General features: G+C 41.3%; 1 protein-coding gene across 1 annotated transcript; it reads left to right on the top strand.

The window, feature by feature from the left end:
* The first annotated feature begins 14 nt into the window (after positions 1 to 14).
* LRRC42 (leucine rich repeat containing 42) lies at positions 15 to 21,206 on the top strand. Its single transcript, XM_055402092.2, has 8 exons — positions 15 to 257; positions 6,936 to 7,422; positions 13,719 to 13,850; positions 14,992 to 15,110; positions 16,656 to 16,744; positions 16,950 to 17,063; positions 19,192 to 19,276; positions 20,708 to 21,206. Exons 2-8 carry the CDS (start codon positions 6,950 to 6,952, stop codon positions 20,980 to 20,982), a joined length of 1,287 nt encoding a protein of 428 aa, XP_055258067.1. The 5' UTR covers positions 15 to 257; positions 6,936 to 6,949; the 3' UTR covers positions 20,983 to 21,206.
* Positions 21,207 to 24,789: the final 3,583 nt, after the last annotated feature.

A 24,789-nucleotide genomic window follows, 5' to 3' on the forward strand; every position in this document is an offset into this window, starting at 1 on the left:
AGCCCGACCCCTCCCCTCACGCCGGGTCTCGCGCAGGCGCGCCTCCCCTGCCCAGTCTTCCCTCCCGCCCCCGCCGGCCCCGCGGTCTCACGGCGCCAGGTCGCCCCCAGCTCTCTCCTTCCTCCCGCCCACTCTGTGTCCCACCCTCCCTAGCTTTGTGCCGGGGGCGCGGAACCGCTTCCCCGCCTCAGCCGCGCGGCAGGAGGAGGGAGCCGCCACAGAGGAGCTGCCGCTGGCTGCCCCACACAGGGGCACAGGTAGGTGGCGGCCGCGGGCTGGGCCGCTCACGGATACCGGGGCTGCGAGTGGGGCCGGGTGTGGGGTTTGAGGGAGGGGTCGGATATGGGAGGGGAAGACCGAGAGGGTCGGGGCTGGGGTGTGGTTGGGTGAAGGGTGTGAGGGTGAGGCTCTCGGGGTGTCAGAGATGGGTTTAAGGGTGGAGTTGATGCTGGGCTAGGGTATGGGGTGTGAGAATTGAGGTTCGTTAACAGGATTAGCTTGGGTGCACTTGGGGAGGGTCACGCCTACGCCTGGGAATTTAGAGAGAAACGGAGAATTGCAGTACTGGGGAGGGGGTGAGGGAATGGGATTTGAGGAGTGCTAGGAGAAGGCACGGAGAAGGCAATGGCAAGCCACTCCAGTACTCTTGCCTAGAAAATCCCATGGATGGAGGAGTCTGGTAGGCTGCAGTCCATGGGGTCGCTAAGGGTCGGACACGACTGAGTGACTTCACTTTCACTTTTCACTTTCACACATTGGAGAAGGAAATGGCAACCCACTCCAGTGTTCTTGCCTGGAGAATCCCAGGGACGGGGGGCGGGGGGGAGGGCCTGGTGGGCTTCCGTCTATGGGGTCACACAGAGTCGGACACGACTGAAGTGACTTAGCAGCAGGAGTAAAGGATCGAGGATTGGAATAAGAGAGGGGGTGGGGTTTGGGGGCAGGGGAGAAAAGTTAGGGCTGTGGACTGTGAAGTTGGACCTTGTGAGTCGTGAAGGAAGGAGGTTTTGAAGAGGAGGGAAAAGATGGAGAGTTTGGAGTCCCAGGAGAGGGAATCTCAGAGAATGGGAGGAAAGGAAGACTACATGATAAAGGACAGAGAAAGAGTGCAGGGGGGTTAGGGAGGGTGCGGCGGAAGGAGGGAGAGCCAGGTGAAGGTGTGATTGCATTTGGGCCACCGGGAGCCACGTTCAGAGGGATCATGGAAAGATTGGAAGGGCGTGAGGTTTGAGAGTTGAGGGCAGGGGAGTTGGGAGTGGGTGAAAGGAGAGGATTAGGATTTTTAGTGCAGAGATTGGATTTTGTGTGAGAAGCTCTACAGTTGGCAGGTAGAAAAACTGTCAGATGTCCGGATGTAGGAGAGATTGGCCTCTCCTAAGAGGCAAATAAGGAGCTAGGTATGGGAGAGAAGGCAGGTGGGCAAGTGCAAGTTATAAAACAAATGAATTGAGAATTGAATAATGGTGGTGATCCATAACAATAAACCTAAGATTGTTACTTGGTCATTGGTGGTTTGGAACTAGTTTCCGTTCATGTTTTTAATGTTAGACATTTGCTTAAGAATACTGCATTTTCAAATAAACTGAGGGTGTCTGCAGCCTTGGGATGAAGGCCATGGAGTGACAGATGTTTTCCTGGTGTGTGGATATGGGTAATTTCTGCCCTGGCAGAGGAAAGGGGAAAGCCTCAGTGTAGCTTTTGTCCTGGCTCAGTTCCCACCAACTCTTTTCTCATATGTCCACTGTTTTTTTTTATCTCTGCCCTCTCTCAGCCCCCCTCCCTAGCTTGAGTCAGTGAATACCAGAGGGCTCAAACAGGTGGGTGAGATTAATTTTTAACATTTTTTTTTTAATCCTTAAAGCTGATGTCATATTTTTATTCTTGAGAGACAGCATCATGCAGTGGAAAGAACTTGAGCTTTGGAGTGATACAGCTTTGAGATTGAATTCTGGCCCTGCCACTTACTAGTTCTGTTTCTTAAGTAAGTTACTTTTAGTCTCTGAGCCCCTTTATCTATTGAATGGCGAACCTTACCTCATAGTTTTGTTGAGAATTACATTTAATATAGTACCTAACAGTGCTTGGCAACTCAGTGGGAGCTATCCCACCCACTTTTATTATCGTCATAGTCTTACTATGTTTTATTATTTCTGAGAGATTGCTGTCTTACTTTACCTACTAAGTTCAGTTCAGTTCAGTCGCTCAGTCATGTCCGACTCTTTGCGACCCCATGAATCACAGCACGCCAGGCCTCCCTGTCCATCACCAACTCCCGGAGTTCACTCAAACTCATGTCCATCGAGCTGGTGATGCCATCCAGCCATCTCATTCTCTGTCGTCCCCGTCTCCTCCCGCCCCCAATCCCTCCCAGCATCAGGGTCTTTTCCAATGAGTCAATTCTTCGCATGAGGTGCCCAAAGTATTAGAGTTTCAGCTTCAGCATCAATCCTTCCAATGAACACCCAGGACTGATCTCCTTTAGGATGGACTGGTTGGATCTTCTTGCAGTACAAGGGACTCTCAAGAGTCTTCTCCAACACCACAGTTCAAAAGCATCAATTCTTCAGCGCTCAGCTTTCTTCACAGTCCAACTCTCACATCCATACATGACCATGGGAAAAACCATAGCCTTGACTAGACAGACCTTGGTTGGCAAAGTAATGTCTCTGCTTTTTAATATGCTATCTAGGTTGGTCATAACTTTCCTTCCAAGGAGTAAGCGTCTTTTAATTTCATGGCTGCAGTCAGCATCCACAGTGATTTTGGAGCCCCCAAAAATAAAGTCTGACACTGTTTCCACTGTTTCGCCATCTATTTCCCATGAAGTGATGGGACCAGATGCCATGATCTTCGTTTTCTGAATGTTGAGCTTCAAGCCAACCTTTTCACTCTCCTCTTTCACTTTCATCAAGAGGTTTTTTAGTTTCTCTTCACTTTCTGCCATAAGGGTGGTGTCATCTGCATATCTGAGGTTATTGATATTTCTCCCAGCAATCTTGACTCCAGCTTAAAGTTAGGTGTTTTCTTGTTTTTCTTTTCAAAGTACGTAAGTGTAGGCTCAGCTCGCAATTTTAATTGTCTCCTGTAGTCTGCTTCCCTGACTACATCTTTCCAATCCCCTCTGGATAGTCATAGTTCTTGCTTGGTGAACTGGCTTCAAGTTCTAAAACATGTTTAGTTATCACTTATTTTATCTTGCCTCTTATTTGAAGAGGTAGTAGAGAACTGAATTTTTAATGTAGTAAGGCTACATTTTATTCATTTGATGAAATGACATGTTCATGGTAACTTTGGCTCATTTGTGGTGACCAAATACTAGAACATGTACTATTGTAATAGTTTTCTATGAGATTTTATGGGTTACAGAACCACCTCTCCAGAGACAGGCTGGAAAACTATCAGAGGCTACCTTGCTATTCTGTTGATCTAGTATGAAATATAGCTAATACAGACCTTCACTGAATAATTGTTATTCTTTCACATACTAATTACTTTAATTTTCCAGTTCGTCTAGGATTTTTTCCTTGATAGAGAACAGGCTGTGTCTCCTGAGGGGCTCCCTTATAATAGACCACTCTGTATAATAGCCAGGAACAAGCAGAGCCAAGTGCAGAAACTTTGGAATTTTCTTGTCTTTACAGTTCTTAACTTTGAAAGGCTTAAACATTAATATAATTCTTAGGTCATTTTATGGTACCTCACAAACTCTTAGGAAGCTTGCTTCTTGTTGGGAGCAAGATACACAAATTTAGTAGTAGAAATCAAAGGTCCCTGGAATTTCCTGATCATGGTCCGTTCCTCAGGTACCATAGTTGAAGAACAGAGAGCCCATGGCATCTCTGGACAAATGATGTAGGTTTTACTCTTCAGAAATTATTTTCTTTTTTCATCATTTAGAAAGAGAACTAGCATTTGATGAGTAAGTAAAAAAGTAAAGGTAAAATATAGCCAGAACTATTTTATTTTGAAAATGATTCATGTGAGACTTCCCTGGCAGTCCAGTGGTTAAGACTCTGCACTCCCAGTGCAGGGGCTCAGGTTCAATCCTTGATCAGGGAACTAAGATCCAAAAAAAAAAAAAATTCATGGAAGCAGAAGCTGCTGGGATTTTGGGCAGCCTGGGTTAGCATCTTCACTTTGGTCCCTGACTTCCTGTGCCCTCTGCTGGATGGAATCAGTTTTCTGATTTTCGCCGGAAGTGGTCCTCCATTCGTCCATTTGTTTTACCCTAGAATCTATGGGCCACACTATTAGGAATGATGGCTAGGGGTGCTACATATGAGCAGACCCTGTTTCATTGCCAGGGGGCTTATAGAGTGCTGATTCTTTCTGTTAACTCCCATAGAATCTGTTTTTTCACTTTTAAAATCAGGTCATTCTTACGTGGGGCTGTGCCTGGTATCTACTTCCAGGTCTACAGGTAGAAAAGGACTATGAATGTTCAAGTCCAGAGGAGAAGACCAGAAGGGATCTGCTTTGTCTCCTCATCAGGATTAAACTCTGTGAGATTGAAGGAACCATGTGCTTACCCCTGGAAGAAAAGCTTAGAATAAGTAAAATTATCACCTTAGCAGAGGCACTGAATACTGGCAAGAGTATGGGTTATGACAGTTGGCACCGTGACAGGATTTTTTTTTTCTGTTTTTTTAGATTCTTTTTCTCCCCCTCCCTGGTAGTACCAGTAACAATATACTCCCATCATCCTCTTTGCTTCTACCACCTGCAAAAGGGTCTGGTGAGTTGGGGGAGGAGTCTGCAGCTGTTGCCTGGAAGAGGATCTGGCTCCTAGCAACAGTATCAGCAGGCCCTGCGGCTCAGAGCCCTAAGTTTGTTCTTCTGAGGTCTCACTTTTCCTCTCATTTGGTTCAGCAAATATCTATTGAGGGCTTACTCAAGCTAGGCATTTGAATCAAACAAGTGCCTTGCCCTCAAAGAGCTCACAACTTTGAAAATAATAACAAGTGAACAGACAGTACACAGTGCTAAGTGCTGTATAGAAAGAGACGTTGGTGCAGACAGACATGTGCACTAGTGCAGGGGTTAGGAAGTTTTCCCAGGAGAGGGATGTGGTTGAGCTAGCTGTTAGTGAGAACTAGGAATCAGCTAGGTCAGGGAAGCTGAGAAGGGTGTTCCAGCCAAAGGGAGCAGGATGTGCAAAGGCCAATGGGACGAGAGAACACAGCCAGCTTAACCTGGGTAGTATGGCTTGGCCAGAGAGTAAGGCATAAGATGAGCAGGAAAGAATGAGGCTCTTGGGCGTGGCATTGCAGGGCCCTCTTTTCTGGTGTACTTTTACACGCATAATTATCCTCTGGAGAAACATGGATCATACTGATGCCTGCAATAGGATCACAGTTTGATCTTTCCAGCCTCAGCATTTTTGATCACTGACTTGATTGATTGAAACTTTTAAGTGGGTGAATTCAGAGCTACATTCTAGCCCTGCATTAATGCAGACAAAGCTGGGTTGGTTCACTCTAAAAGTCAATCAGTCTTTTAGAGATAATAGCAGCTGTTTGTCCTGTATTGTATTAAATTTTACCTAAAAATTGTAGTAGTGATAATCATACTTCATTTTATTTAGTGTGGCAGTTTCTCAAATATTTTAAATCTCACAGTTCCTCGGGAAAGCAAATATTTATTCCAATTAGTACTTGGGCATAAAAATGTCATCCACATGATTGCATAAATATCCTGCTGTTTTTGATATTTTGCCTTACCTCTGCAGTGCTAATTAACTGAAGAAATTAAGGAATGAGAGCTCACTATTTTGGCCCTTGGATCTAGCATCTCAGCTTAATAGCTTTTAGTTAGCTCTTGTGATGGAGGTCTTTATTTGTGGATCCAAAAAAAAAAAGTGTTGCTTGTGTTCTGTGTAAAGTTTTGTAAAAGAGTAAACTTTAGTTCCAGGACTATCTACTCAGGGACCATTACATGCCAGAGCACTGTGTTAGGGTGAATGAATTAAACATGATCTCTGATCTCAAGGAGCTCAAATCAGCAGGACACGCCTAGAAATAAATCAGTAGCAGAAATGCGAGCCAAGTGTAATAAAGAAATGTGTGGAAGGTGCCAGGGTAGGAAGGAAGGGAGTTACTAGTTTCTATTCTTTGTTCTGTGTGAAAACATATTTTAAAATAGAAATAGTAAATTCTGCATTTTTACTATTCATATTTGTAACTTGCAAGTCAATAAAAATTTTATCATTTTGATGGCTGCATAGCATTCCATGGTGTGGATGTAACATTTATGTAACAGCACCCTTGTTGGACACTGAGATTATTTTCAATTGTTTTGCTAATGTCAGCTGTGCTACCGTGACTTTCCTAGCCAGTGACTGTCTTCTGCTGCTGTGATAACTTAGAGTGAGTTCTGTTTATTTACTTGTTTATTTTCGGCTGTGCTGGGTCTTCGTTGCTGAGTGGACTTTTCTCTAGTTGTGGCAAGCTGGGTTATTGTGGTGCTCAGGCTTCTCGCTGTGGTGGCTTCTCCTCTTGAGAAGCATGGACGGTAGGATACGCAGGTTCAGTAGTTGCAGTGCATGGGTTAGTTGCCCTGAGGCATGTGGAATCTTCCTAGACCAGGGATTGAAACCATGCCCCCTGCATCAGCAGGTGGTTTCTTAACCACGGAATCACCAGGGAAACCCTAAAGTGAATTTTAGAAATGAGATTTGAGCTGGTTTTTGAAAGATGAATAGGAGTTCACCAGGCAGACAAGAAAAGGGGAAGAGTAGGAACGGGCATTCCAGGTCAAGGTAACAGAGGCAACCTCCAGTGCCAGGGTTCACAGGCAACTGGTAAGCTTTGATTCCCGAAAACAGCCAGAGGGCCTGCCTGGTAGGCTCATAAAGCTCTGGGCACAGCATGGTGAAGTTACATTTTTACAAAGAGCATTTTAATTGGGTTTTCTTCCCTTGTACCTTGCTTTTACAGTCACAACCAAGGCAATGTCTTACTACCTCAACTCAGAAAACCATCTGGACTCAGGGCCCATCTACGTGCGAGAAAATGGGCAACTGCACATGGTCAATCTGGCCTTGGATGACGTTAGGAGTAGCCTGCAGAAGCCGAGGCCTTTCAGACTGTTTCCCAAAGGCTTTTCTGTGGAGCTTTGCATGAACAGGGAAGATGACACTGCACAGAAAGAGAAGACTGATCATTTTATCTTCACATACACCCGGGAGGGAAATCTTCGGTACTCTGCCAAATCCCTCTTCAGCCTTGTCCTGGGCTTCATCTCTGACAATGTTGACCACATTGATTCCCTTATCGGCTTTCCTGAGCAGATTGCTGAAAAGCTGTTCTCTGCTGCTGAAGCCAGACAGAAATTCACAGAGCCTGGTGCGGGGCTGAGAGCTTTACAGAAATTCACTGAGGCCTATGGAAGTCTGGTGCTTTGCTCCTTGTGTTTGCGAAACAGGTGGGTGTTCTGATTATGATAATGAGTATTTTATTGGGTGTGTCAATTCTGTCAGGTTCCGGGACTTAGTGGGCTTGGGGGCTTCCCCCATCAAACAGCACTTGAGTTTAGAATTTTCAAACACTAAGTGGTAGGCCATTTTGAGAAAAATCATTGTCTTTCTCCCTTCCCGCACCCTCCCAGACAACACTTAGCTTTATTTTGTTTTTTGATTTTGTTAGTGTTTTTGTTTTTTAATTTATTTATTTTGAAAACACTTTGTAAGGATTAGTTGATTGCCACAGCTCTTTCATTAGATAGAAAATACCAACTTTTCTAGTAGGAGAAAATAGGAAAGACAAGATGTGGTCTGCCAGATATCTCTTGGTGTACTTTCGGGGATGTGAAGATTAGTACCCAGAGTTCTCATCTCCATTCCAGTTTTCAGACCACTAGATATTGAACATTAGATAAAAAGCAGCTTTCAAAGAAGAGGTGATTAAAATTTCAAGTATCTTAAAGTTTGGAAATTTTCAGTAAGGTCCCCAACGCAAGAACCACCGTCTATTTTCTAACAGAGCATGTTTTCTCTTATGATTGCCTTTGCTCATATACTTTTATTGACTTATTTAAATTTTTTATACCATTATCATGTAAAATAACTTTCAAGGCATCTACTAATTAAAAAGAAAAACTTGAAAAAATTACACAGAAAAGGACTTAAACACAAATACAAAAGGGTATAAAGCGAAACATAAGCCTTCCTCCCATCTCTCTCCTTTGCTCTTTCCCAGAGGCAACTACCGTTATCAGTTTTCTTTACATAATTCCAGAAATACTCTGTACATACCCATGCATGTATAGCTCTCCTCTTTGGTATACAAACGCAGCACTGTGCTCACACTCTTAAGCACTTTGCTCTTTCACGTATTTTCAAAATTATTTGCCATCAATATGTGTAGATTTTTTAAATAGCTGTATGCTGCTGCTGCTGCTGCTAAGTCACATCAGTCGTGTCCGACTCTGTGCGACCCCACACACGGCAGCCCAACAGGCTCCTCTGTCCTTGGGATTCTCCAGGCAAGAATACTGGAGTGGGTTGCCATTGCCTTCTCCAATAGTATACTGTTATATGAATTTTTGTCATTCAAAATGTGAAAGGCAGCTTACTATTAAGATGCACAATCAATATGACCATTAAAACAAGGCTAACCAAAAGCGATCTTGCAAAGAAATAGAGGAAACAATAGAATGGGAAAGAGTAGAGATCTCTTCAAGAAAATTAGAGATACCAAGGGAACATTTCATGCAAAGATGGGCACAATAAAGGACAGAAATGGTATGGACCTAACAGAAGCAGAAGATATTAAGAAGAGGTGGCAAGAATACACAGAACTGTACAAAAAAGATCTTCACGACCCAGATAATCACGATGGTGTGATCACTCACCTAGAGCCAGACATCCTGGAATGTGAAGTCAAGTGGGCCTTAGGAAGCTTCACTATGAACAAAGCTAGTGGAGGTGATGGAATTCCAGGTGAGCTATTTTAACTCCTAAATGATGATGCTGTGAAAGTGCTGCAGTCAATATGCCAGCAAATTTGAAAAACTCAGGAGTAGCCACAGGACCGGAAAAGGTCAGTGTTCATTCCAATCCCAAAGAAAGGCATGCCAAAGAATGCTCAAACTACCACACAATTGCACTCATCTCACATGCTAGTAAAGTCATGCTCAAAATTCTCCAATCCAGGCTTCAGCAATACGTGAACCGTGAACTTCCACATGTTCAAGCTGGTTTTAGAAAAGGCAGAGGCACCAGAGATCAAATTGCCAACTTCGCTGGATCATCCAAAAAGTAAGAGTTCCAGAAAAACATCTATTTCTGCTTTATTGACTATGACAAAGCCTTTGACTGTGTGGATCACAATAAACTGTGGAAAATTCTGAAAGAGATGGGAATACCAGACCACCTGACCTGCCTCTTGAGAAACCTAATACAGGTCAGGAAGCAATAGCTAGAACTGGACATGGAACCACAACTGGTTCCAAATAGGAAAAGGAGTACGTCAAGGCTGTATGTTGTCACTCTGCTTATTTAACTTATATGCAGAGTACATCATTAGGAACGCTGGGCTGGAAGAAGCACAAGCTGGAATCAGATTGCCGGGAGAAATATCAATAACCTCAGATATGCAGATGACACCACACTTATGGCAGAAAGTGAAGAAGAACTAAAGAGCCTCTTGATGAAAGTGAAAGAGGAGAGTGAAAAAGTTGACTTGAAGCTCAACATTCAGAAAACTAAGATTATGGCACCTGGTCCCATCACTTCATGGGAAATAGATGGGGAAACAGTGGCTGACTTTTTTTGGGGGGGACTCTAAAATCACTGCAGATGGTGATTGCAGCCATAAAATTAAAAGACACTTGCTCCTTGGGAGGAAAGTTATGACCAACCTAGACACATATTAAAAAGCAGAGACACTACTTTGTCCCCAAAGGTCTGTCTAGTCAAGGCTATGGTTTTTCCAGTGGTCATGTATGGATGTGAGAGTTGGACTGTGAAGAAAGCTGAGCACAGAAGAATCGATGCTTTTGTACTGTGGTGTTGGAGAAGACACTTGAGAGTCCCTTGGACCGCAAGGAGATCCCAACCAGTCCATCCTTAAAGGAGATCAGTCCTGGGTGTTCATTGGAAGGACTGATGTTGAAGCTGAGACTCCAGTACTTTGGCCACCTGATGCTGGGAAAGATTGAGGTCAGGAGGAGAAGGGGATGACAGAGGATGAGATGGTTGGATGGTATCACCAACTCAATGGACAGGAGTTTGGGTGAACTCTGGGATTTGGTGATGGACAGGGAGGCCTGGTGTGCTGCGGTTCATGGTGTTGCAAAGAGTCGGACACGACTGAACTGAACCAAGAGGCATATGATAAAAAGAAGGGAAAAAGGACATTTTACTCCTTCATTTTTTATTCCAAGTTATTTATGTTCATTGTGGAAAAATTAGAACAATGAAAAATAGTTATGATATAAAGATTGTTTTAAAATTATTTTATAAGGGCAAATACATACTATTTGAGAAACATAAAACTGTTTAATAAAGTTTATAGTTCCATCATTCATGGTGGTGGTGGTTTAGTTGCTAAGTCATGTCAGAGTCTTTGCAATCCCATAGGACTGTAGCTTGCCAGGCTCCTCTCTCCATGGAATTTCCCAGGCAAGAATACTGGAAATCATTCATGGTAATCATTTTCAAATAATGTATCTTTGTACATTTGTGAATATACTCTTGTATTCTGCTTTTTCCTCCATTTACCATTATAGCTTAGGTATTCCTCACAATGGGGAAAATGCTTCATATCCTATGTGATGTCTGCATACTGTTCCACTGGTCAAATTGGATGAGAATAGCACTTTCATTCACATTTAATGAACACATAATGTAGCATTTCTGGAAAGCAACTTGGTAGCATGTAGCAAAAGCCTTAAAAATATCCATATCATTTGTTTGAGTCAATAATTCCATTTATTATAATAGAGTCTGTTTGAATTTCTAATGTGATAATCAAATATGAGAACAAATACTTTACATAAGGGTATTCAATGTAGTACTAGTTGTAACAGTGAAAACCTAGAAGCTGAATATCCAACAAGAGGAAATTAAGTAATCGTGTAACTGTTAAGATAATATCCAAAGATCATTTAAAATGATTTGGTAAAATGTTCATTATGTAACAAATGAAAAAGAATAATTAAAATTACATATATGATCCCAAGTTTGTTTGTGAAAAAATAGAAAATTTTATATGCATTGCATATATAGGGGGAAAAAGAGGGAAGCTCACTGAAATGTAATTTAGATAATGGAATTGAAATTGGTTTTAATTTTCTTATAATTTTCTAGATTTTAGGGTTTTTTTAAGGAATGTTTTCCTTATAATCGGAAAAATATAAGAAACATTTTAAACAATCTCTTGACTCATTTTATTACAACAATTCCAAATAAGTAATCAGACAGTGCTGTCTTATCCAAATATAAGGGTAGGATTTTCAGTTGTGATTGAAAACTTCCCTTCTGCTTTTGAATCCCTGAAGGGAAATAGGAAGAGGGCAGGAGATTTGGGTTTGTATTTGCAATTCCCAGCTGAAGCTGCGGCAACAAAGGTTTTACCAGCATTGAAAAATAAGGTAATTGGTTAAGTGTAGGCACTTGCTGTTTGGGGTTGGGTCACAAAGCTGCCTGCCAAAAGGAGAAATTTGTCTATGTTTCAACCTATAAAACCGTCTCTTCCCTCTGATTTTTAATCCCACTGATGGTCATAGGAGGTAAGTACATTTTTCTTAAAATATCACCCTTTATAACTGAAGTAATTATAATAGCTACCATTTAATGGGGCCTCCCAGGTGCCTCAGTGATAAAGAATATGCCTGCAAATGTAGGAGATGCAGTCGGGCTCGACCCAGGTAGGGAAGACCCCCCTGGAGGTGGAAATGGCAACCCACTCCAGTATTATTGCCTGGAAAATTCCCTGGACACAGAAGCCTAGCAGGCTACAGTGCATAGCCTCACAGAGAGTCGGACATGACCGAGTACAAGCACACACACCATTTAATGAGGGCCTATAAGATGCTGTTTACTTTTGAAACATTTTTTTTCTAATTTTCTTAATAATCCTTAAAGAAAATAATCATCAGCTCCATTTTCTAGCTGGAGAAATTGAGACTTGCAGAGGTTAAGTAACTTTCTTACAATCATACAAGTAATTAGCCTTGCTGAAATCCAAACACAGGTCTGACACTAAACTATGCTCTTTCTGTTGCTTCTCCATTACATTCTTCTGAACTTTTTAAAGGGAAAGTTGGAAGATTAATTTTCAGCAAGACCCTAGAGCTTCATTTATGTCCGAGATAAGCATCTAGTAGTGTCTGTGGCTTTGCACATTTCATTTCTTAGTCTTGATTTTTGTAATGTTTGTGAATCATGTTATACATCGTTGTGTCCTTCCCAGATAACCCATGTCTCACAATTACTAAAAATCTTTTAGTTAATTAATCAAAGGATGTGTGTTTTCCTTTCTCTAATTGCCATTAATCCCCCAAATCCCCATTAACCCACTTCAACTCTACCATTGGAAGATGGAAAACAGAAGCTTTATTTACAGTGTAATTAAAATATGTCTGAGTAAATAAGGCTCATTTGTGTACCCAGCTGAGCTCAGTCACCAGGCAGCTTAAAGGGGGTATCAATGCCCCAAGCCATCTGTACCCAGCAGTCAGGCCAGTGATCAGCTTCAGTGTATCTTATTCTGATTGGAAGTAGGCAGAAAAGAGATCTGACGCTCTTCTTGTCCTTGGATTATTCAATGCTCTTTTTGATAATTATGATCCTGGTGATAGAAGAGAAATGTGAACACTTTTAAATATAAGCCCACTGATCCTAGTGAACCATATCACTATGAAAACTTCTAGACATCTATGAGGAAAATGGATGAGAAAGGCATGCCCTTGCCACAGGCGTTTCCCTTTCCCTGTTTTTTTTTTTTTTTTTAGGCTCCTCTCCTGTTTCCTGTCACTTCTAATCCCTTTTCATTTTTTCTTGCTGACCTCATATGAAATAGATGGACAACTAGAAAGCAGGGTGGAGACCACAGCAGTGTCTTTTTAATCTTCTCTTCCTCTCCAGAGGCCTTCTGATACGCCACGATAGCAGTCTGGCCTGGTGCCCAGTGTAATTAAAGTGTTCATGCTCACAGGTTTGTCTTAATAAGCATCTAGTTTGGAATGAGTTCTTGTTGTAGTCATGCTGCACATAACTTGGGAGTAAAGTTAGCAGGCTAACCGTGGCACTGGGGAGTGGGCAGCTGCTCAAACAAGTAGAAAAGATAAAACCTGATCTGACAAATAAATCTTTGATGTGGTATGTTGTTGGTCATGTACTGGTTAGAATCCAGAATTCTTGGCCTGTTCCAGTTTTCAAAGCACTGGATACTTAGCATTAAGTAAAAAGCAATCTTAATGAGTGATTAGAATTATGAGTATCCTAAAGTTTGGAAATTCTCTGAAAAAGTCCCAACACTGTCCCCAAGGTCTGACTTCTAACAAAGCAGGTATTTTCTCTTGTGTCTTGCCTTTGCTTGTATGTTTTTATGTATTTATTTAAAGTTTTTATAACCTATGCCTACATAGTAATCAGTAAAGTCTGCTTATTACGTAGTATCTAGTCCTGATGGAATGTTATGTATTACAAAGCCACATATGGTGATGTTTTAAAAGAAGGAAAAGAAAAGCTGTTGATTGTTGTCCATGCCCCACAGATACCTGGTGATTTCAGAAAAACTCGAGGAGATTAAGTCTTTCCGGGAGCTGACCTGTCTGGATCTTTCCTGTTGCAAGCTTGGAGATGAGCATGAACTTCTAGAACATCTCACCAATGAGGCCCTGTCTAGGTATTGACCTGCCACCATTTGTAAATGAGTTGTTTTGTTTTTTAAAGGATGATCCAGTGGGAAGGATGTTAATTACTTCCCAGTCCTGTGTTTATTTGCTAACTTTTTTTCTAAAACATTTTCAATCTCCATTTACGTGATACAAGCAATGTTGATTGGACAACTCAGGAAAGTAAGTTACTAGGTTCGTTTATCTAAATAAAATTTATTTCGACAAACAGTACTTGACACTACCTGGGTTGAAAAATGAATTTGCCCTGATTTATTCTAGAAAGAGATGAGAAGTTATATAATTTTTGCAATCATTATTTTCTATTTTAACTGTCATTGAGCTGTAAATCATTTAAAAAGTGAACTATTAAAAGACACCCATAGAAGTTATTTTCAAGAACCATAATCTAAAGAAAGCACCCAGTTCACACCCTTGATAAATAGTCTGACTGATCTCAGTCTGGCTTGCAAAGAGAAGGCCAGATGGATTCCTTTATGGTTTCATAAATATCCAGAAGGACAGAAGCACTACAAACCTGAGTCTAATCTTTTCCCTCAAGCCTGCCTAGGAAGTGACACCGACATACTGCCCTGTAGATAAGGTATTTTTTTGTGAGGTTGATAAAAGTTCGGATTTCATGCATGTGGGACAATGGAGCACATTAACACACCAATTACAGGTTAGCTGAATGGATTGCCTTATGACTATACCTTATAAATCCATTCTGAAAATTGGATTTATAAAATATTAGAATGAAAGAACTGTGCCTTATATGAAGGACTCTCATAGGAGTTCTTTAGCAGACTGTCCCAACGTTTAGAATGTTTTTGACACATTTGTCAAGAATGCAGTTTTTGTGTGGAACAAGTGTATTTATCTTCTTAATGAAGTCTCTGCTTACCTCATTCCACCATATACCTTTAGTGCCCTCTACCATCTGAGGCTAGTACTACATGCTTCTTTGGTCTCAAGTTAACCCTCACATAGTAACTGAAAGCATCAAAGGATCTTTAATTCTGTTAAATGCATTAAGTGTGAAATAGCAAGGTTTAGAAGATACATTTTTAAATGAAATTTATGAAAACATTCTCATAACTTGATTTTCTCAAACGCTTTTTAAGTAATTTACTCATGGACTTTGTTTCCTAGTGTAACTCAACTCCGCCTGAAGGATAATTGTTTATCCGATGCCGGGGTGCGGAAAATGACGGCACCAGTTCGAGTGATGAAGAGAGGCCTTGAAAATCTATCGTTATTAGATTTATCTTGTAAGTTCTGTTAGAAGTTATAGATGATTAATATTGGAAGAATGGACTTAGAAATCATCTAGTTCTTCCCCTTTGAGAGCTGATAAAATTGAAGGGTGATTCTTAGGTGCCCCAGCAAGTTAGTGGCAGAGCAGGACTAAAGCCGGAGACTGTTATCTCCTGGCCAGATACCTTTCCTGCTGTGGTACCACTCTGTAGGGTAGTAAAAGCCCTTATGGATTCACTCATGCCGCTTCTTCTCTGCAGAGAGGTCATATTCACTGTATATTCACAGCACAGAGGACATTTGGCTGATCTTTACTTATCTTTGAGTTGCTGATTGATAGTGTCTGTCAGCTAGATCATTTTTATCAATAATTGCTTGGTGAAGATCTGGATAAATTCACAATTTTGATACTTACTCAAGATGAACCAGATACTGATTCCAGTAGTAGATTATAAGATCAGTTATGATTTAACTGAGCATCTATTGACTATGTGGCAGGATGGTTGGTGTCAAAAGAGGAGAGAGAGCAGGCATTTGAGGTCAGAGGACACTCCTTGCTCTGCTACTGTGTGCCCTTGGGCAAGTTATTTAAACTCTCTGAGTCTTGGTCTTGGCTTCTGTAAGATGAAGATAATAATGCCCTCCCTTCCTCCCCAGGAAGTATATTCATTTAGCAGATTTTTTGTGTGTGTGTGTCTGCAATGTGCCAGCACTGTGCTCATGCTCTTGAGGACCCAGTGCTAAATGCAGTTCTCTCTGATATGAGAAGATTCCATGTAAGAAAGGATTGTTTTTAAAAAACGCAGGGCTTCCCTGGTGGCCCAGTGGTAAAGAATCCACCTGCCAATGCAGGAGATACGGGTTTGTGAGATCTCACATACCGCTGAGCATCTAAGCCCATGTGCCACAATTGTTGAGCCTGTGCTCTGGAGCCCGATGGCCACAACTGCTGAGCCCGTGTACCACAGTTGCTGAAGCTTGCTTGCCCTAGAACCTGTGCTCCACAGCAAGAGAAGCCACCGCGTTGAGCAGCCTGCACACTGTGACTAGAGAGTAGCCTCACCTTGCCACAACTGGAGAAAATCCCGTGCTGCAGCAAAGACCCAGCACAGCCAAAAATAAATAATTTTTTTTAATGCAGGTTAATCAGACAGTAATAGTCTTTGTGTCTAAGTATCCTTGAAAATCTTATTAAAATCTTTTACTTTGGAGTTGAAACGGCTATGAACAAAGTCTAATATACCTGTTTATATACATGTTTAGAATATGCTGTTTTTATGTGGTTCCAAATTAAACCCTTTGGAGTAGCTATCTGGTTCATTAATTTCTCTGCTAACCCCCAACTCCTCAGAAGTTTAGAGCTATAAAAGATCTTAAGGATCATCTCGTGTGGCTCTTCATAGGAACGATAGATTCCCATATATAATTTACTCTGAAAAGTTTGTTCTCTCAATATTTTATATTTTATCATCATTTGGCCTTTTTTCTTGAGCTTATTGTTGACATTTTAACAATACTTATAACTGTAACAGAATACTACCTTTGTTTTTGACATCTAGGTAACCCTGAGATAACAGATGCAGGAATTGGATACCTCTTTTCTTTTAGAAAACTCAACTGCTTAGATATCTCTGGGACGGGACTCAAGGTAGGATTTCTGTTCCCTTCTCTACTTTCACAAGCATACAGTTTGATATTTTGCTTCTGCTAATTGACATTTAGAAAGGGCAGGTATCTATGATAGTGTTTATTTCCTACTGAGAACAAGTTAAGTGTTGACCATGTATGTGCTGACCATTGCATTGACTGTGTTGAATGTGCTGACCATTCGTGTTCTGTTTTTCCCTTACTAGGACATCAAAGCTGTCAAACACAAGCTTCAGACCCACATCGGCCTCATTCACTCCAAAGTGCCTTTGAAGGAATTTGATCACAGTAACTGCAAGACAGAGGGCTGGGCTGATCAGGTAAGGCAGATTGCAGATTTTTCTCTCCTACAGTTAATTTGGCTTCATAAATTCCAGGTGTCTTATTCAACACTCGAATAGATGCTAATCCTCTTGGTGTTCTTTGGCTGAACTGTCATCTTCAGTCAAACTCGAGACCCTGATGACTTGTAACTAACCCAGTTACTTGAGAAAAGTTGTTAGATGCTAGTCATTACATCTCATGCTCTGGTCGCTAGACTGTGCTTCATCCATATTGGACCTAGAAGAAAATGCCTTCTTATAAGTGACTCAAAAAATAAGTGAATTCTTGCTTGCTATGCAGAAAAACAGTATGATCCATCTTCAGAAGGAGAGATTCTCTTAGCTGTGTGTGTACCAGAAAAAGAGAACAAGTTACACTGATTAAAATTCAAGTCTAACTCTTTCCCATTTAGAGGGCAAATTTCTTAACTCTCCTTAGTAAGGAAATGTCTTTTTTTTTATTCCTTAGCGCTTCCATTCTCTTTCTTTCTTTCTTAAGTTTAGAGATTGTATTTTATGTACAGAGAGCTAGCATTGTTTCTGGGAAGGTAGAGGTCTTGGATGACCCTTTCAGGGAAGTTCACTTAATCCAACCGATCGAAGCCGATACCCTTCGTGTACTGGTGGAAACACTGGTGGCATGTATTGAGGCCATATTTCCAGATCAGACCGTGCTAGTTTGAGCAGACTGAGCCCTCCCATTTTCAGCTTCTTCGCTGAACTTTCCTTTGATGCTGTCTTGTCTTCTTGATGGTCTTCCTCAGGTTGGTAAAGTACAGACTAAAGTAGGCACCCAGAAGATAGCCAAGTAGTAGAGCACCAGTAAATGCAGCTTGCTTGTGGTTGGTGCCTGTTTCCTTCAGATACGTTAAACCAGTGTTGATTGGAGGAGGCCTGGAGGACCCACTGAGCTTTTTGTTCTGGATCCTTCCTTGGCCGCACTCTGTAATGCATGGTGGTGGACCTATCCAGCCACCTCATGATAGCATCACTTCCTTATAGGTAAGCAAGAAGGAGTGCTGGTGAGTCAGTGTTTCAGAAGTACTTTGAAGTTTGTCCAGAAAATGCATGCTGAAATCGTTACACGCGTCCATTGTCAGACTAAGTTTGTAGCGCTGAAAGAGTCTTGGATTCATCCAGTGGACTTGGGGCAGGTATGGGATGGTCATATAAGGGCTTGGAGTGGTTTGGTTATGGTAGCAGGTGACGTGGTGAAAAGAGCATGGGCTGGAGAGTCAGAGGCCTGAGTTTGGGGTCCTGGCTCGGCAACCCAATAGGTATACAACCCAATAGGTATACAACAGCTTTGCACCACGCAGCCTCAGCTGGGCCCCTAGGACGTGGCAGTGGTGCTTAATCTCTCTTCTGTTGCTCTCTTACCGAAACTGTTCCAGGCTGACTGTTCTCCTGCCTCATTCTCAGCAGGTGACACAGAAAAATGAGGCCATCTAACAGAGTCCCTTTACTTCCCCATGTCTGTCTCAGAATTTCTCCACTAAATCACTTGCCAAGGGTCCCCTGGCTAGTAAATGGTAGAGCTAACTCTGGAATTGATTTCTTAAACTATGTGTTGTGCTGCTTCTGTATCTTGCAGATGTTTGTCTGTCTTTATGGTTATTTCATTGCATACCATAATGAGAAGTGTGGAATTTAAAGTTCATGTTACTTATGGTATATGTGAAATATTAATAATTATTGACTTTTCTTTATTTATGTGTAGTTTCTACTAAGCCAAATTTTCAAAAGAATTTGTAGTAACTTATAATAAAAATATTAATACATTTGTAGCAGTTTTAAAAAATGGAAACTGATCATGAAGTATCCTGAGAGTATGGAAATGTGGTTATTTTACACACATACAAGAGTTTGAATTACAGTTGGTATAGTCTAAGGTATGAAAATGGGCCTAGGAATGTGTGAAAAGTATTATGACTAAGGTTTCAAATTTTAGTAAAGTACATGCAGTTTATTTGTAGATTGGAATAGAGACTTATCGTGGTCTGAAGTAAGATTACGACAGGGGGGTTGGGTTTATGGAAAGAGAGGAGTTGGGAACAAGGAAAACTTGAGATTAGAAACTCGAGATTGTGTTTGGATTCACATCTTTCCAAATACATTTTATTAGATTGTTCTGCAATGGGAGCGTGTGACTTTGGAAGCTATGAAGCCGCAAGAAACCTTGGAGTCCCGAACAGCAGCTCAGCACTTCTGTGAGAAATTCCCTTTCCTTTGGAGTATTTGCCCTTAGATTATTTGGGCACTTAGCTCATCTTCACTCAGTGGGAAGATTAATTATGATCGTATTGACTTAATTAGATCACCAAGATTTATACTGTCAGCAGAGCTTATAGTGTAAGTTCACACTTAGCTTTGAGCACCACACCAGGAAAATAACTTATTAAGCGTATGTATATATTCACATATGTGTTTATATATATCCCATCTTGTTCCAGAAAAGATTTGCAGGGATACAAAAATAGAATACAGAACATTAAAAAGGAATTGAAGTGTAGCCAAAAGTAGAAGCAATCCAAGTGTCCATGGACAGATGAATGGATAAACAAAATGTAGTATTTACATATAATGGAATATCATTCAGCCTTAAGGAGGAAGGAAATTGTTACACTTGCTATAACATGGGTGAAATTTATAGAGACATCCTGCTAGGTAATATACACCCGTCAAAGAAGACAAATGTTGGGACTTCCCTGGTGGTCCAGTGGTTAAAAATCTGTGCTTCCAGTGCATCCAGCACATTTCGACCCCTGGTCAGGGCACTAAGATCCCACATGCTGCGTGCTGTGGCCAAAAAAAAAGGACAGATGTTGTGTGAGTCTTACAAGGTTCCTAGAGTAGTCAAGTTCATAGTGACAGAAAGTAGAATGATGGTTGCTGGGACTGAGGTGAAGGGTGGTAGGGAGTTACTGTTTAATAGGTACCAGTTTTGCTAAGCTGAAAAAGTTCTGCAGATGGATGGTGGTGATCTTTACACAGCAGTGTGAATGTACTTGATGCCACAAAACTATACACTCAAAGATGATTAAAATGCTGAATTTATGTTATGTGTATTTTAACATAATTTTTTCTGAAAGGAGTTAAAGGATAAAATTAAAGTGAAGGGAAAATAAAAGTAGAAAAATAATTTTTTCTGTACCAAAAGATATAGAATAAAGTTGTATCATTTGCTAGAGTTGTGCTGCAGACTTGGCTGTCTTAGAAGACAGAGTCAAGTCCAGATAGCTGACATTTTTTGAGCTTTCACTGTTGTGTCAAGCATTGTCCTAAACACCGTATATTACTTCTTGTATCTTTACATCACCCTTATGAAGTAGGTTTTATATCCCTATATCTGAGAAAACTGAATCTTAGACAAGTCGCTTGCCCAAGGTCATTTATCCAAGAAGAGGCAAATCTGAGATTTGACTGTAAATCTGTGACACTCTGTGAGTACATACCTTCAACCTGTGCTGGTGCATATTGCTGTAAATTACTTTATAAGGCACACAAAAAGGGGGGAAATGAATCCAAACTCACCCTGTTTGGGCCTCTTGTCACTTCCGTTGGATCATTTTTCTGGGCTTGGGCAGGCATTAGCAACTGGCCTAGTAAGCTCATCACCCTTCCCTCTGTTATCCTTGCAGATGGGAAGCGGGCTCGAACAGAAGCCCTAGGGAAGTATCCCCTGACAGAGGCCCACATGAACTCTTCTGAGAAGCTCCAGTTCTATAAAGAGAAGGCCGCAGACTGCCATGGGCCACTGTTGAAACACGAAGCCCTCTCAAGCCAGGAGTCAAAGAAGAGCAAGAAGAGAGCTTTTGAGGAGCCAGAGAAGGAACAGAGCAGCTCTTCACAGTCTTCAAAGCAGAAATATGTGTGTCTTGCTGTTGAAGACTGGGACTTGTTAAATTCATATTGATTGGCAAATATAAGTTGACCTTCTCCCCCTCCAATGCTAATGTATGAGGAAGGGGGGCTGATAATGTTTTCCTTTTTGTTTGAATTTACCTATGGCATTAGCATAGCAAGCGGATATTTCTACTTTTGTGGTGGGGGAGGGAAATGCTATGGAAGTCTGTAATAATTTCTAATGTATATTTTCAATACATAGTAATTTTTTCAAATAAACGTTTTTTTGCTGTCCTTGGGGTCTCCTTGTGAGATATACACTGGAGCCACAAGAAGTAACACTTTGGTTTGGGATGGATGGCCATGTGAACTAAGGCAACTTAATGTCATTTGTTACTACTCTAGTTTGGCCCAGCCAGTAGGATATACATATAAATATGTATATGAATGGCTGCCACTATTGAATGCCTCCTATGTGCCATGCCCCAACCTGACAACAACAGTAAGTTGTTGAAGGTAGGTATTAACCCTAATTTAGATAGTTACGAAAACTCAGCCTCAAGTTAAATGAGTTGTTGAAGGTCCAGAGCTTTAAAGAACCAGAATTAATATTCCATCCTGTCCAGCTCTAAGGTCGATTCTATTACATTACCTTCTTTAATAAGAGTTCAGTTCAGTCGCTCAGTCGTGTCTGACTCTCTGCAACCCCATGAATCACAGCACGCCAGGCCTCCCTGTCCATCACCAACTCCCGGAGTTCACTCAAACTCATGTCCATCGAGTCGGTGATGCCATCCAGCCATCTCATTCTCTGTCGTCCCCTTCTCCTCCTGCCCCCAACCTTTCCCAGCATCAGAGTCTTTTCCAGTGAGTCAACTCGTCGCATGAGGTGGCCAAAGTGTTGGAGCTTCAGCTTCAGCATCAGTCCTTCCAATGAGCACCCAGGATTGATCTCCTTTAGAATGGACTGGTTGGATCTCCTTGCAGTCCAAGGGACTCTCAAGAGTCTTCTCCAACACCACAGTTCAAAAGCATCAATTCTTTGGCGATCAACTTTCTTCACAGTCCAACTCTCACATCCATACATGACCACGGGAAAAACCATAGCCTTGACTAGATGGACCTTGGTTGGCAAAGTAACGTCTCTGCTTTTTAATATACTATCTAGGTTGGTCATAACTTTCCTTCCAAAGAGTAAGTGTCTTTTAATTTCATGGCTGCAATCAGCATCCGCAGTGATTTTGGAGCCCAAAAAAATAAAGTCTGACACTGTTTCCACTGTTTCCCCATCTATTTCCCATGAAGTGATGGGACCAGATGCCATGATCTTTGTTTTCTGAATGTTGAGCTTCAAGCCAACCTTTTCACTCTCCTCTTTCACTTTCATCAAGACGCTTTTTAGTTCCTCTTCACTTTCTGCCATAAGGGTGGTGTTATCTGCATATCTGAGGTTATTGATATTTCTCATCTCAACTATTAAAAGTCTATTAAGTAAACCAAGAATCCTCACAGTAGTCCTAGCAAGTAAGGATTATCACCTCCATTTGACAGGTGAAGAACCTGAGACCCATGACTCCTTAAACCAGTATTTCTCAAGCTTTATTGTACATGCAAAGGGGATCTTTTTAAACTTTAGATTCTGATTCAGTAGATGTGACTGTCAAGTAGACTTGACAGTCAACATTTCTAACAGATTTCCAAATGATGCTTCTAATTTGTGGGCTACACATGGAATAACAAGGCTCTAGACCTTCACTGTCGAATACAGCGGTCTCTACTCACATGTGACCCTTGACCACTTGAATTGCAGCAAGTCCAAATTGAAGTGTGCTGTAAAATGCATTCTGAATATCAGAATCAGAGCCTAAAAGTATGAATGAAAAATATCTCCATTTTTCAGTGTTGATTATATGTTAAAATGATAAGTTTTCTCATGTGGCTACTAGAAAATTTACATGACTTGCTTTCATGATTTGCTTTGTATTTTTGTTGGACTGTGCTGCTCCAGACCATATTCCATCTGTAAAAGGTGAGCTTAAAGCAAGACCTGCTGCTGCTGCTAAGTCACTTCAGTCGTGTCCGACTCTGTGTGACCCCATAGACGGAAGCCCACCAGGCTCCCCCGTCCCTGGGACTCTCCAGGCAAGAACACTGGAGTGGGTTGCCATTTCCTTCTCCAATGTGTGAAAGTGAAAAGTGAAAGTGAAGTCGCTCAGTCGTGTCCGACCCTTAGCGACCCCACGGACTGCAGCCCACCAGGCTCCTCCATCCATGGGATTTTCTAGGCAAGAGTACTGGAGTGGCTTGCCATTGCCTTCTCCGAAAAGCAAGACCTACTGGCTCGTAAAAGGAAGGGAGAGAATACCTTAAGGAATTAGGAACTTGGTGTAACAGTTTTGACATCTGGAAATGCTCTGGAGTTTAACCAGGATTTTAATATAATTAGATCTTGGATCTGACGTGTTCTATTTGCTATTCAGAGCAAGGCAAGGTGCTTCCTTTGTAAATGTGGCTGCCTGTTGCCTAGGGTCGTATCAAAAGCTCTGATATCTGAAATTTATCCAGTGAAAAGGCAGATTCAGTGATTTGTTGTTGTCGTGGAGGTAGAGTTGAGCTTTAATGTATCACTTGGGTGAAGGGTAGCACACCTTGCCAGATTCCTAGTACAAACAACTAGCCTTACTTGTCAAACTTAGCATGTATTGTTAGTCAAACGTGAATCTAATTTGATCACTGCCCACCGTCACCAGGCTCCTGTTGCTGTGGTGTAATGCTGTGGCATAAAGTGGCATCTGATTACTCATCAAACATCCCACCTATTCTGATCATTTTGGAGGGCAAATCTTTCAAAGCAACATCTGATTACTTTTCTTTTATAAACACAGTCTACTTTTGAAACTAAGATCTCACTTTCTTTAGCTTTTTTTTCAAGTTTCTCATTTTCCCTTGCTGGTGAGTCCTTTAAGCATATATATTTTGTTGGATCCAAACAGTTCATTGTAGTCATTCAGATAAAGTTATGAAAGTCTAGTCTTTGTTTTAATGACTGAAACAAATGATGAAGGTTAAGAAATTATGACTAGCATAAAATAGATGAGGTAATCTCTGTGTGTATTTTAACTTGTAAGATTTGCGTTTTTAAAATTAGACTTTCTTGTTTCTAGAATTCACTTGCTGACTAATTACGAACTTTGGGCAAGTGATTCATTTCTGCTAATACTTAGCTTACTCTTTAAAACTAAGCCACCTTACCTACATAAAGCTTGCAAGAGTGAATGAATCAATGGACTGTAGCCCGCCAGGCTCCTCTGTCCATGAAATTCTCCGGGTGAAGTGGGTAGCCATTCCCTTCTTCAGGGGATCTTCCCAACCCAGGGATTGAACCCTGGTCTCCTGCATTGCAGGTGGATTCTTTACTGTCTGAGTCACTAGGGAAACCAGTGTTACCCAAAAACTATGGTGAGTGATTCCCTGCCCCAGAGTCTCCTAAGGATTTACTAAAATAAAAATTCCTGTACCCCACCCATATTTACTGAATCAGAATTTTTTTAGTTTATTAGAATTATATAATAATCCGACATTAGGCCAAATTTTCTTTTCATACATTTAATCCAAAAAATGCTGAGCTATTCATGTATTTGAAGAAGTATCCATTGAACTTTTAACCTGTGCCTAATGTAGGAGATTCAGCACTGAACAAGACAAAAGATAGTATTTGTCTTAAAGGAGCTTCCACTCAAGGGAAGTGAGATAAGTAATTTAGGGATTGCAGAAGTCCTCTCTAAGGAAGAGACATTTGAGCTGAGAAGTACGACAAGAGGAGTTAGTCATACAAACATCTAGGTAAAAAGGTTCTGAGGAAAGGAAAGAACAAGTG

Source organism: Moschus berezovskii, chromosome 4, assembly GCF_049115385.1.
Source record: "Moschus berezovskii isolate FMDL1 chromosome 4, NW_MosBer_1.0, whole genome shotgun sequence".
Taxonomy (NCBI): Eukaryota; Metazoa; Chordata; class Mammalia; order Artiodactyla; family Moschidae; genus Moschus; species Moschus berezovskii.